This window comes from Ornithorhynchus anatinus, chromosome X1 (assembly GCF_004115215.2).
Source record: "Ornithorhynchus anatinus isolate Pmale09 chromosome X1, mOrnAna1.pri.v4, whole genome shotgun sequence".
Lineage (NCBI taxonomy): Eukaryota > Metazoa > Chordata > Mammalia > Monotremata > Ornithorhynchidae > Ornithorhynchus > Ornithorhynchus anatinus.
Genome location: NC_041749.1, coordinates 22,108,432 through 22,122,126, shown reverse-complemented (window position 1 = coordinate 22,122,126; position 13,695 = coordinate 22,108,432). Strand labels below are relative to the sequence as shown.

The 13,695-nt window shown below is 43.2% G+C and overlaps 1 protein-coding gene across 7 annotated transcripts in view; it reads left to right on the top strand.

The window, feature by feature from the left end:
- The window catches only part of TENM2 (teneurin transmembrane protein 2), a 1,066,718-nt gene that overhangs the window by 978,258 nt on the left and 74,765 nt on the right, over positions 1-13,695 (top strand). For all 7 annotated transcript variants that reach the window (XM_039910127.1, XM_039910126.1, XM_039910125.1 and 4 more), the window contains one exon: positions 7,814-7,960. In XM_039910127.1, the coding sequence (XP_039766061.1) occupies positions 7,814-7,960 (147 nt within the window). The remainder of the gene's footprint in view (positions 1-7,813; positions 7,961-13,695) is intronic.

The following is a 13,695-nucleotide window of genomic DNA, read 5'->3' as shown; positions in this document are numbered from 1 at the left end:
GATTACGTTGTATCTACCCCAGTTCTTAGAACAGTGTCTGTCGCATAGAAGTGCTCAACAAATACCATAAAAAAAGATTGCTGATCTTTGTATTTATATCCGTTTTTAGTAAGAAAGGGAAGGTGGGGGAAAAGAAACAGAAGGCTCACTTTTTGGAAGTGTACCCTTATTCATTGGAGGGTGCTACTTGGGTCCCTAGTGGCCAAAAATATTATTATTATTATTATATTAATGTTAATAATAAATTATAAAATGCATGCAGTGTGCTAGGCACCACTGAGTACTAACCACTGGGGTAGATACAAGTTAATCAGATTGGTCAATGGCTTACTCAGTCTAAGATGAAAGGACAGCAGGTAATCCCCATTTTATAATTGAGAAACTGAGGCAACGAGAAGTGAAGTGCCTTTTCCAAGTTCACACAGCAGGCAAGTGGCAGATGAGGGATTAGAACCCAGGTCCCCTGATTGCTAGGCCTGTGCTCTTTCCACTAGACCACTCTGCTTTTGCTTTTCCAGGTAAGAGGAGATTTATTCATCCTTCTCACCTGCCAGTCTGGTCCTAATCAATCAGTAGTGCTTGTTGAGTACCTACTGAGGACATAGGGCAAACAGGACAAAAAACAGGTTGTCTTATAGAAATATGGAAGCTTTGCCAGACCATGAGCAGTTTTTTATCATCCTGCCTTCCCCAAGGAAACACAGCCTGCACCAATGAAAGTAAAATAAATTAAAATCTCCTGCGTTTGGAATTGTCCTGCCAACAGTCTCTCTGCCCTACCCTCCAGGCTTGCCTGAAAGAGTATGTTCAATGATTTTCAGATTCTTCCCAGAAAGAAGAATCTTTTGGCAATGCAAATTATGTTAGGGGCTTGGGTCCCACCCCCTGGATATGTGAAGATAATCAATTAATGATAATGAGTGCTCACTATGTACAGAGCACTGTACTAAGCATTTGGGAGAGTAGAGTACAATAGAGTTGGTAGACACAGTCCCTGCCCTCAAGGAGTTTACAGTCTAGAGGGGAAGACAGACATGAAAATAAAATACAGATAAGGGAAATGGCAGAATATAAGGATATGTACGTAAGTGCTTCAGGTTTGTGGGTGAGGTGGATATCAAGTAATAATAACAATAATAATAATTTGTTAAGCATTTACTAATACTAGGTGCTGTACTAATTTCTGGGATGAATGCAAGTAAATTGGGTTGGTTGGACTCATTTCCTATCAGACATGGCACTCTCAGTCTTAATCCCCCTTTTACAAATGAGGTAAATGAGGCACAGAGAAGTGAAGTGACTTGCCCAAAGTCACATGGGAGACAGGCGGCAGAGCCGGAATTAGAATCCAGGTCCTTCTGATTCCCAGGACTTGCTCTATCCACTAGGCGATGCTCTAGGCAACTGTCTCCCCATCTTTGCCCCCAAGTGCTGCAAAATGTTAACTTCAGTGGCCTCCAGACACACTCAGAATGGGAGAAAGGACCGGAAAATCAATTAATCAATGATATTTATTGAGTGCTTACAGAGCCCTGTATTAGGTCCTTGAGAGAGGACGATACAATAGAATGGTGGACAGGATCCCTGACCGTTAGGAGTTTAGAGTTTCAGGGTTCTGCCCTCAGAGACTTCTCTGCTTGCAGGCGGGGTGGGGAGAGCAGGGCATAGAGACGATAGCCCTTTCATAAGGGTAAACTCAGACAACCACACACTTTGCCCACCCTTAAAACCAACTTCACAGATGGGTGGCAGAAAGTCAGATTTCCTGGCATGCAGAAGACATCTTGGCCTTCACTTTCTGTTCTTCAGACCTGGACATAACAGTCGCTCTCTGGCTCTGTTTTGGCAGAGGAAAGGATGAAAGTCTGCATGAGTTGGACAAAATAGGATCTGCCCAAAGATTCCCTCCACAGGGAAAAGATTGTTTTCCTCTAACTTCTGATGGACTCTTCCCCAGTACTTTGACTTTGGGTAGCATATTAGATACTCCTCGCAGTTTATAGCACAACGTGGACACTTCTCATTAGCCCCCTGACTCTCCCTTTCAGTTTGTCTGCATCTGTGTGACTCCCCATTTCATTCCCTTGTTTTTCGTTCAGAGGGTGGCATTATCTTTTCATGGATGAACTAAATTTTGAATGTGAAGCTCCCCTTTCTCTCTCTCTCTATGTCCCTTTTGCACTATTACTAATTTATTTCTACCTCTAAATTGCTGAACATGGTAGGACATTTTTGGCTTTTTTAGAAAAACCTTTTAGGGTAATTATAGCTTTCTTCAGAGTACATTTATGTCCCCCTTTTACTGTTCTATAGATTTTTTTTGCTTTAGCTTGAATTTTTCTTTAAAAAAAGGCAAAAATCCTGCCGACAAAACTGATGCATCCAAAACTGTTTACATAGTGATTTCAGATTTTACTGGCTTTTAGAAAGAATTCATTTGTCTCTTGGGGGGGCAGGTGGTAGGTGAAGGAAGGTATTTGTAGCAATATATTTTGCCTTCTAGGTTGCTAGGAATAGCCAAAATAACTTCTGTCTGAAGGCCAATGGCAGGATTACCATGAATGGTTAGGGTGTGATCTACAGGGTGAAGTCAACAAAATCCAACCAGGGTTGAGAGCTCCTTTATAGACACAAGAGGAACTATATCCAGGGGTGGGAAGGTCTCTCTCTTTTTCTCTCCGTTACTTAGTAAGTAATCAATCAATCGTATTTATTGAGGACTTACTGTGTGCAGAGTACTGTACTAAGCACTTGGGAGAATGGAGTCGGTAGGCCTGTTCCTTGCCCACGACAAGTTTACGGTCTAGAGGAATTTAGCAATCCCAGATAGCCTGGGCAGTAGCTCACGATATCTCAAGGTTAGATATGACTTGCCCCGAGTATGAATTGGGGGTTGGATGTGTTCCAAGGCAGGTCTCCACCTGACCAGATGCAGGAGTGGACGTCAAATACCTATCAGATATTCCTAGACTTCATCTATGGTCTGTGAGGTCAGCGAAGTGATCCCTGTGGGAAAGTCAGCCATAATTGTCTGAGAGCCCTTACATATCCCTGTCCTAGAATAACAGTATCAACAATATTTATTAAACACTTACTGAATTCAGAACATTGTACTAAGCACTTAGGGACCAGAAAAAGAAATAAAACACATGATCTCTGCCCTCAAAGGGCTCGCGCACTAGACTATTTGTTCAGATGTTTGTTATTTGACCCAGCCAATGGTTCAGGCATAGAAGAGCCAGTCTGTGAACCCAGATTTAGCCCATGGGTCCAAATCCGCTCTGCAAAAAACACCAGCAATAGACTCACCCTACAGACTAATTACTTTCTACATTTTCTTTTTCCTTAAATGGAAACTGGCTTTGCATTTTACAAATAGAACGCATCATCTCTTTGGAAGGCCACAACGGAATGAACTTATGCTGGGGGTAGCGTGGGGTTGCTTAGCAACACCATGCACCTACTGGGGCTGCTTTCTTCGGGCTTCAAGCTAAAAGCAAAGTCATGTCCATTAATTCCCAGCTGCCCCTGAAACTTCTCAGAGATTTGCCAGCTCCCTACTGTTCATGTTTTCATCTTGCTCATATGATGTGGAGAAAACCTGCTACTGTGATCTGTTTACCTCACTTTGGTTGGTCAAAAAGAAGAAGAAGAAAAAAAGAGAGCAAGAAAATGAAAGAAAGAAAGAAAGAAAAAGCCCAACCCAAAAACAGGCACAAACTGAGTGCATATCACTGCCTGACATGCTCATATTCATAGTGAATTTAAATTTTACATTACAAACCCATTCGTTCCCCAGAATGAGATGAACTTTGATATATTAGTCATGTTTTTTAACCCAGACAACATGACACCTCAAAGAGGCAAAATAAAAAGCATACATAATATTTTTCACACAGAGCAACATGTTGATAGATCTTTCAGTAAGTGTGTTTCATATTTTCCAAGCCCAGTTGCTGATCTGGTAGGAATCACAGAACTAAGGATAATTAGAGGTTTGCGGTACACTTTTTTAAAGAAAAAAAAGAAAAAAAGGAATGGGGAGGGCTTTAATTTTGTTTTAATGAGATCCATTTTGCACCTGCAGAAATGTTTGCAAATTGTCATTATGAAGAGCCAGAGCTTGTTGTTGGAGGAAAAGACTGGGGTCCCTTCCATCTGTCTCTCTCACTGGGAAGTTTGAAGTAAACCTGGTCTTCTTAATCCTCAGCCACCGCCTCTGCAATCAAAAGGAGATGGCTATGGCTGTCACTGAGTCATGAGGCTGCTGCCTCTGGGAGGTAGTTTGGCATTCAGTGCTCTTTGTCCAGCAATTCGTTAGGAATTGAAGGTTTCCATTAGTGGCAGTTGGTCAGTCATGTTTCTTGGGCACTCACTTTGTGTAGAGCACTGTACTAAGCCTGGGAGAGTACACTGTAATGGAATTGGTGGACATGTTGCCTGCCCACAAGGAGCTTACAGTCTAGAGCCAACAGTCTTCTCATTTCATCTCACCAAGTTATTCCTCACATTGCTATGGTCAGACAATGCACATAAGGTTTCATCTCTGTGCCCATGGTATTTTATTTTCTGTGAGAGTCAAAGTATTCACTTCCAAACATCACTCAACCAATCAACAAATCTTTATATGAATAGGGTGCAGAGCAGAGAGGTAGATCTCATCTGTACTCTCAGGAAGGACTAGGAGAGAGCTTATCAGAAGGAGAGGGGCTAAAAATGAGATGATCCAAGGGAGTTGAGATGAGAGGCACAGGTGTGATGAGCACAGTTAAAATCAGTCGATCATAATTATCGAGTGCCTACTTTATTCCGAGCACTATATTAAGCACATGGGAGAGCACAATATCACAGACACATCCCCTGCTCACATGAGCTTATGGTCTAGAGGGGGAGACAGTAATATAAATAAATAAAACTAGAGATATGTACCTAAGTGCTATGGGGCTGGAAGAGGGGATGAAAAAGGGAGCAAGTCAGGGTGCCGCAGAAGGAAGTTGAAGAAAAGAAAAGACTTCTTAGCCAGGGAAGGCCTCTTGGAGGAGATGTGCCTTCGATATGGCTCTAAAGTGGGGAAGAGAAATTGTCTGTCAGATATAAAGAGGAAGGGCATTCCAGGCTAGAGGTAGGAGGCTGGGGAGAGGTCGGTGGTGAGATAAATAAGATGGAGGTCCAGTGAGCAGGCTGGCATTATAGGAGTGAAGTGTGCAGGCTGGGTTGTAGTAGGAGAGTAGCGAGGTGAGGTAGGAGGGGTGAGGTAATTGAATTCTTTAAAGCCAATGGTAAGGAGTTTCTTTTTGATGCAGAGGTGGATGGGCAACCACTGGAGGTTCTTGAGGAGTGGAGAAACATAACCTGTAAGGTTTTGTAGAAAAGTGATATGGGCAGGAGAATGAAGCAGCGTGGCTTAGTGGAAAGAGCCAGGCTTGGGAGTCAGAGGATGTAGGTTCTAATCCCAGCTCCACCACTTGTCTGCTCTGTGACTTTGGAGAAGTCACTTAACTTCTCTGGGCCTCAGTTACCTCATCTGTAAAATGGGGATTAAGACTGTGAGCCCCACGTGGGACAAGCTGATTACCTTCTATCTCCCCCAATGCTTAGAACAGTACTTGGCACCTAGTAAGTGTTTAACAAATGCCATCATTATTATTATTAAAGTTAAGATAGGATAAATGCTTGGATTAATGAAGGAGCAGTTTGGATTGAAAGAAAAGAGTGGATTTTAGCGATATTGTGAAGGTTGAACCAAGAGGATTTAGTGATGATTTGAATATGCGGGTTGAATGAGAGAGAGGAGTCAAGGATAACACCAGGGTTATTGGCTTGAGAGACAGGAAGGATGGTGGTTCCATCTACAGTAATGGGAAAGTCAGGGGAATGAGAGCGTGGGGGTGGGAAGATAAGGAGTTCTGTTTTAGGCATGTAAAATTTGAGGCGATGGAAGGATATCCAAGTAGAGATGTCTTAAAAGCAGGAGGAAATATGAGACTGCAGAAAGGGAGAGAGATTCAAGGCTGGAGATATAGATTTGGGAATCATCTGCATAGAGATGGTAGTTTAAGCCATGTCAAGTAATTGAGTTCTCCAAGAGAGTGGGTGTAGATGGAGAATAGAAAGGGACTTAGAACTGAACTTTGAGTGACACCCACAGTTAGGAAGTGGGAGGCGGGGAGGAGCCCACGAAAGAGACTGAGAATGAGCAGCCCAAGAGATAGGACAGTGTTAGTGAAGCCAAGCGAGGTTGGATAATGTTTCCAGGAGAAGGGGCTGGCCTGCAGTGTTAAAGCCAGCCAAGAGGTCGCGAAGGATTAGATGGAGTAAAGGTCATTGGATTTGGCAAGAATGAGATCATCTGTGACCTTTCAGAGGGCAGTTTCTGTGGAGTGAAGGGGATGGTAGCCAGATTGGAGGGTGTCGAGGAGAGAATTGGAGGAGAACACCTAGAAATAAATCCTCTGGATTGCCTGCATTATTTACACATCAGCCCTCCAGCTGGTAATCAGTCAGTGTTCTTCATGAAATGCTTACTTTGTGCAGAACACCACACTAAGCACTTGGGAGAGTACAATACGGTAGGTAGACATAATAAGGAAGAACTCAAAGTGATGTGGGAGAGATATTTATTAACCGTGGTGGTGGTGGTTGATGTAGTATAAAAGCAGTAAGGAGAGAAGTTGCAGCTTTCATTTCAGAGGAGAATTAGAGGAATTGAGTCATGACAGCCTTAAGTCAGATTTCTCCATTCTCAAAAAAGCATCTTTCCTCCCTCTCCCCCGCCACCCAGTCAAGTGTGCTTCTCAGTGTTTAAAATCAGAGTGGGAAACTTGCCGTCTCCAACCCGATCCAATCAGAGGGCATCAGCATGGATCCGGCGTGAACGGGGACACATTTAGGAATACTTGTTGGCAATTATGTTTCTGGGAAATGGGTGGTGAGATTTTGTCACCAACTCACAGCTTCTCTTCCCATCTCAGTGGGAGATCGGGGCTTTGCTTTTAAGAACTTTTTTTATTCAGACACAATGCTCGCCCAGCCCCACTTTGGCACATGCAGAGTTTCGGCTTCCGAGAGTGGCAGGTCCAGTTATTTCATTGCTCACCAGCTTTCGCAGGTGCACACAGGAAATGAAGCGGAATGCTGATTTCAACACCAGTTCACCTCCAACAGTATAAAAGAGGGGGGAAAAATACTCGCAATCAATCATAATTTACTATATAATTTACTGCACTTGAGAAGTCTCGGGTGCTCCGGTTTTGATCAAATGTGAGATTTCAGATCTAGCCGTTAAAGGAGTAATAAATAGCTGACTTTTTCAAGTGTTCGTGCAGACTAAATATTAAAAGAAATAGAATATGGACACAGTTCAGCAAAATAGTCCAGTTCCTGTGGTAATTCTATGGAAATCTATCTTTTAAAATTCTGAGAGTCGGAAGGGACCTTGCCGCTCTCTGCAGAGTGGAAATTCTCCATCTTAAAAAGCACTCTGGGCAAGGTCACTGCCTGGATACCGAGGGATTGGCCCCTTTCTTTATTCTCAGGTAGTCTTGAAACTGGACCTATTTGCCAGAACCCAGCCCCAAAGTCTTCCCCTCTCACCTTTCCCAAAAATGGCATTTCCAACTGACATTCTGTTGGTGTGTTTGTGTTTTTCCCCATTCCCCTTTTCTGAAACTCTGAGGTTAAGATGATCCCAAACCCCATTCTTCAAGGATATTTCTGTGAGTGTACAGTTGTATTATTGTTCATCTGCATAGACTTTGCATTCTTCCTGTGGCTCTGTATTTCTTGTTCTTATCTTCTTCATTTCTTCAACCAGATGGCTGCCCCGATTTGTGCAATGGCAATGGGAGATGCACACTCGGTCAGAACAGCTGGCAGTGTGTCTGCCAGACCGGCTGGAGAGGGCCTGGATGCAATGTTGCCATGGAAACTTCCTGTGCTGATAACAAGGATAATGAGGGAGGTGAGCAAAAGTCTTCCAATCCTCCGGTCCCTAAAGAACAGAGGGTTGTATGTACTTTCGTCATTTTGCTACAGAAAGACCTCTGGCGTACTACTGTCAAACGTTGTTGCTACATCTCCTCTGAAGCAAATTAGATGGGAAATGCTGTGTCCTTGGGAAGTGGATGGCCCTGTGGAGGTCAGCTGGGGATCACAGAGGTGTGGGCCTTGTGGAGTCCCCGGCTTCTGGACGGACTCCAGAGGACGGCAAGTTTAGGAGACCTTGGGGTGATGTGCGCCCCGAGGGAGAGAGGAAGGGGATAGGGCAAGAGACATTTTCACAGCTGGCACATAGAGGCTGAATCCTGAGGTCACCTTGGCCGGAAAACAGTTGAGCATATTCTCGTTACCCTCTAGGTCGACTTCTTTCCATTGCAGGGGGCAGAGGAGGTTATAAAAAAGCTCTTTTAAAATGAAGCTGAATTAGCAACTTCTGGGCTGTAGCTCTTTAATTGTCAATGGCAGGTGTCCTAAATCCTAGACTGGGCCCACCATATCCATAAATAAAGGAATGTCAGTTGCCCCAAAGTCTGATGCCAGTTCTTTGTCCTCCTTCTCCAGTACTTAGCTAGGTTTCCTATGCAGCACCCACATGTTTTCACTTAGTCTCCTTATCGGTTTCCCAGAGCAAGCAGTTACTTACTGATCAGCTTCTCTTTCCAGCACGGGGAACACAATAATGTCCCTGCTACCTCCCCAAGCAGCCTCTCTGGGGTTGTACACCTTAGCCCTGTCATTGATAAGATGGAGCAAGGAGGATTCTGAGAGGGATGCTTCCCAAACATAACTGTGTCTCACCTCCCCACAAGACAGAAGCAGGCAAAGCAAAACCTGAAAGCACCTCCCACCCACGCCCCCCACAAAAAACACCTTGTAGCCCTGTCCACGTGGCTTGCAGAAGAGCACAGGGCAACATCCTCAGTTAGCAGAGGTCGATGAAATGAGAGCAAGGCAGAACCCAAAAGCAAATGAGCCAGTGATTATGTTAAAGACAATAATGGCCTTGTTATGGGAACTATTAAAGGAAACCTCCCAAGGAAGTAATTAACTGCAAAGAAAAGGGAGCCACACAATGTTTATAAAAGGAAGCTCCACTTAATTGAGAATTGCTTATGTCAGGTGTGAGAGGCATCCAGGCTCTCTCTCACCTGACACAAGCAATTCTCAATTAACTGAGTTCCTTTTTTTAAGATTTCTGTGGCTCTGTTTCTCTCTTTGGTAGTTAATTACTTCCTTAGGAGGTGTGCTAAGCACTTTACTGTTATTGACAAATATTAAAGCTGCTGCTCGTCCACTTCAGACCCAATCCTGCAGGATCTTAATTATATCTTTTTGGGAAACTTTGCCCTAGACCTTGTCCTAATTTATTAGCTCTTCAAGAAAAGCTGAATTGTTCTGTGAACGCTGTCACCCGAGTGTGCCCCTGATTAAGTGCTCAGGCGAAACACAGGTGTGGTTGTTTACAGGCACTGCTGCAGTGGGTATGTCTCACAAAATCCAACAGTTGAGACAACAAAAATGTATTTGCAAAATTAGAAAGAACAGTGTCTGCTCAAAATGAAAAGTGGAAAGAGCACGGGCCTGTGAGTCAGAGGACTTAGGTTCTAATCTCGGCTCGGCTCCTTGTCCTCTGTGTGATCTTGGACAAGTCACTTCACTTCTCTGTGGCTCAGTCACCTCATCCGTAAAATAGGGATTAAAATCGTGAGTCCCATATGGGTCATGGACTGTGTCCAACCTGTTGATCTTATATCTACCCCACTGCTTAGTACAGTGCCTGGCACAGCGTGGCTCAGTGGAAAGAGCACGGGCTTTGGAGTCAGGGCTCATGAGTTCGAATCCCAGCTCTGCCACTTGTCGGCTGTGTGACTGTGGGCAAGTCACTTAACTTCTCTGGGCCTCAGTTCCCTCATCTGTAAAATGAGGATTAAGACTGTGAGCCCCACGTGGGACAACCTGACTCCCCTATGTCTACCCCAGCGCTTAGAACAGTGCTCGGCACATAGTAAGCGCTTAACAAATACCAACATTATTATTATTATAGTAAGTGCTTAACAAATACCAGGAAAAAAAAATGACTTTCATTCCTTAAATCACTTCTCACTTTAAAAATAAGAATTGAACAAAAACTTTAGGCCTCTCCCCCTAAATAAGATGTGAGTCCTCCCACCCTCCTCAGTGCTGCCAATCCCAATGATATTTGGAAAGAAAAATCTTTGAAAAGAATGTTTTAAGGAAATGAGTCTTCCTTGAAGATTTCTAACTGCTCTATGCCCTAAATAGAACCACGTACTCTTGAGACTGTCATGCCAGCAAGCGACAGCTTTCTAATAGTATGAAATCTTGATTTGAACTGTTCACCCCAATTTGAAAAACACGAGGTCTAAAGAAATATTTTTGCTTACAGAAGACAAATCCCAGCTCATTAAAGTCTATGAACGTATACAACATTTATGCCAAGTGACAGGCGGGTAATATTTAATTATCACCACTAAGCAAGAGGTGTGAGTTTTAGTTCATCACAGCCATAGGCTAAGGGAAAGGGTGTAGATTTCCTCTAAAAGCGGCAACCACAGGGTGTAGAAGACTTGACAGACCATCTGGCCTTGACATCCAGTCTTCCTTCCAACTTCCTCTGCTAGTCGGTCTCCTCTGCTGTCCATGACTTGAGACCCTTTCACAAGAAAGTCAAGTTCTACTTTTTAAGTGGTTTGTCTTCCTGCCATCAGAGGCCCCTCAGTAAAGAGTGATCTTCGCACCCCCACCAACATCATCACTGGGAAAATTGAGCCAACATTACAGCACAAGAATGTATCTGAGTGCCGAGTCACTAGATTCCACTCACACACACATACGCACACACAAATTCCCACTGATCAACAGTTAATCAGTAAGCCAAGACATCCTCTCTTAAAAAAAATAGTGCTTGGGGGTGGGAGCATTTTTTCTTTACTCCTTCTTTCCCTTTGTTTAAAATGTTTGCTTCAGGGTGGCCTCAGCTTGTTTGTCTCAGGACTTTACACTCTAATGCTGAAGTTGCCACTTCTCCCCTTTCATTCATTCATTCAATAGTATTTATTGAGCGCTTACTATGTGCAGAGCACTGTACTAAGTGCTTGGAATGTACAATTCGGCAACAGATAGAGACCATCCCTGCCCAATGATGGGCTCACAGTCTAATCGGGGGAGACAGGCGGCAGAGCAAAACAGAACGAAACAAAAACAAGACAACATTATCACGATAAATAGAATCAAGGGGATGTAATAAATAAATAATATATAGAAATAATATATAGAAATAATCATCATATATCATGATTTATTGAGTGCTCACTATGTGCAGAGCTCTGTGCTAAGCACTTGGGAGAGTACAATGCAACAGACTTGGCAGACATCTTCCCTGCCCACACTGAGCTGACATTCTGATGCTGTATTCTTTCCTCTATATCTACTCAATCTGATACATTTTGGGCAAAATGTGTCCTGAGAAGGCTCAGGTCAGTTTGATAACTACACCTTCCTATCGTCAAGGCTGGCTTCACTCAATAGTTTTCTGGGTTGGGTTAACTCAGTCAAACATAGGAAGGTTACAGGCATAACTGTTTCCCCATTTCTTTTTTTTATGATATTGTTAAGCACTATGTGCCAGTCACTGTACTAAGCTCAGAGGAAGATGCAAGCTAATCAGGATGGATACAGTTCATGTCTCCCATAGGCCTCCGAGTATCAATCCCCATTTTACAGATGAGGGAACTGAAGCACAGGGAAGTTAAATGAGTTGCCCAACGTCACCCGCAGACATGTGGTGGAGTCAGAATTAGTACCTAGGTTCTCTGACTCCCAGGCCTGTACTTCAACCACTAGGCTGTACTTTGTCTCTCTCTACAAATCCCTCCACCCATAAAAAACCTCCCCCAAGCCCAAGGTATTCTGGAAAGGTACAATAGGTGTTAAAGGGTATATCTGTTGATTTTGACATTTCATCAAAATAACATGTACATTAGGATGGATTTTTGATACAGTCAATAACATTGTTACTTTTTGCAATAAAGCTATAACCCTGTTCTGCAGACTAAGTCAGAGCAGAACCTTGGCAGTCCAAATTTACACTCAGAGAACCCTGGGGTAACACCAAAGGAGTCCACTCTTGTCTCAGAGCAGAGGTGGTGTTATTATGGTATATATGAAGAACTTACTATGGGCCAGGCACTATACTAACCAATGGGATAGATACAAGGTACTTGGATTGGTCACGGTCCCTGTCCCACATAGGGTTCACACTCTTAATCCCCATTTTACAGATAACAGAGACACAGAGAAGTGAAGTGTCTTACCTGAGGTCACACAGCAGACAATTGGCAGAGTTGGAATTAGAACCCAGGTCCTACTGACTCCCATGCCAGTGCTCTATCCGCTAGGCCCCCGCTGTTTCTCATTACTGTATGCAGAAGAGTGAGAGAAGAAAGCAGGGCTGGAGAAAAACATTTACATATTCAAGCCTGAGTTTTGGTGATAGCAATGTGACTACATTGCTAAGGCTATGAGGTGATTATCTGTAGAAGGGAAGCACTTGAAGCCCTCTGTGTATTATGCTACTTTCAGCAACACAGTGTTTCTCTGATCTAACTAGAGCAATACTTAGCAGCTTTGCAGATTTTTTTCCCTTCAGCTAATGTTCATTTGTTTGTAAATGGTACTTGTTAACCACTTACTAGGTGCTAGGCACTTTACTCCAACTGGGTGTACTCTACCTTTCATATTTTTCTCCTCCCATCACAATGATGTAAAGGAGTTTGCCAAAATATAACAATTTATTGAGGGATTTTTCCCACTCCTAATTCACTTAGGTTCCCTGGTATAGATCCCAGAGATCACAATAAGGGACTTTAAGGAACCTTTAGAGAGTTATTTTCGTGGTCATAGCCTCCAAGACATTGTCTTTGCCACCCAAAACTCTTAGTTTCTCTACCTGTTATAAAGGAGAAACGACTTAGTACTTAGGGAGTCTGTTGTCAGACTTCTTGGCATACATCTTGGAAAGCAAATTCATAATTTTGGGTGAACACTACAGTAAATTGCAGAAAAGTTCCATTAATTGTGTTGGACTGGCATTCCTCTCTCTAACATCTTGAGGAAAATTTAACTAAAGCCGCAAACTGATTGCCAGATTTGATCCAGTGAGGAAACTTTCATCTAATGTTAAGACTAAAGGATAGCCATGATTTCACTGGCCAGGTACTGTTATAGGTTCATCCTCTTAGTAATGACTTTTGATTGGGCAATGTGTGAAATCAGCCAGTTAATCATTCAGTCATGGTATTTATTGAGCACTTAGTGTATATTGTGAAGAGTATTTTACTAGGAGGGTTTTTGTCTGGGGTTTTTTTATGGTATTTTTTAAGCTCTTACTTTGTGCCAGGCATGATCCTAAGCATTGGGGTAGGTAAAAGCTAATCAGGTTGGACACAATCCATGTCCCACATGGGGCTCACAGTCTAAATCCTCATTTTACAGATGAGGTAGCTGAGACACAGAAAAGTTAAGTGACTTCACCAAGACCACACAACACAAGTGGCGGAGCTGGAGTTAGATCCCAAGTCTTTTTGACCCCCAGACCTGTGGTCTATCCACTAGGTCACACTGCTTCTCTGGGAGAGTACAGTACAATAAAGTTGATAAACATGATCCCTATCCATA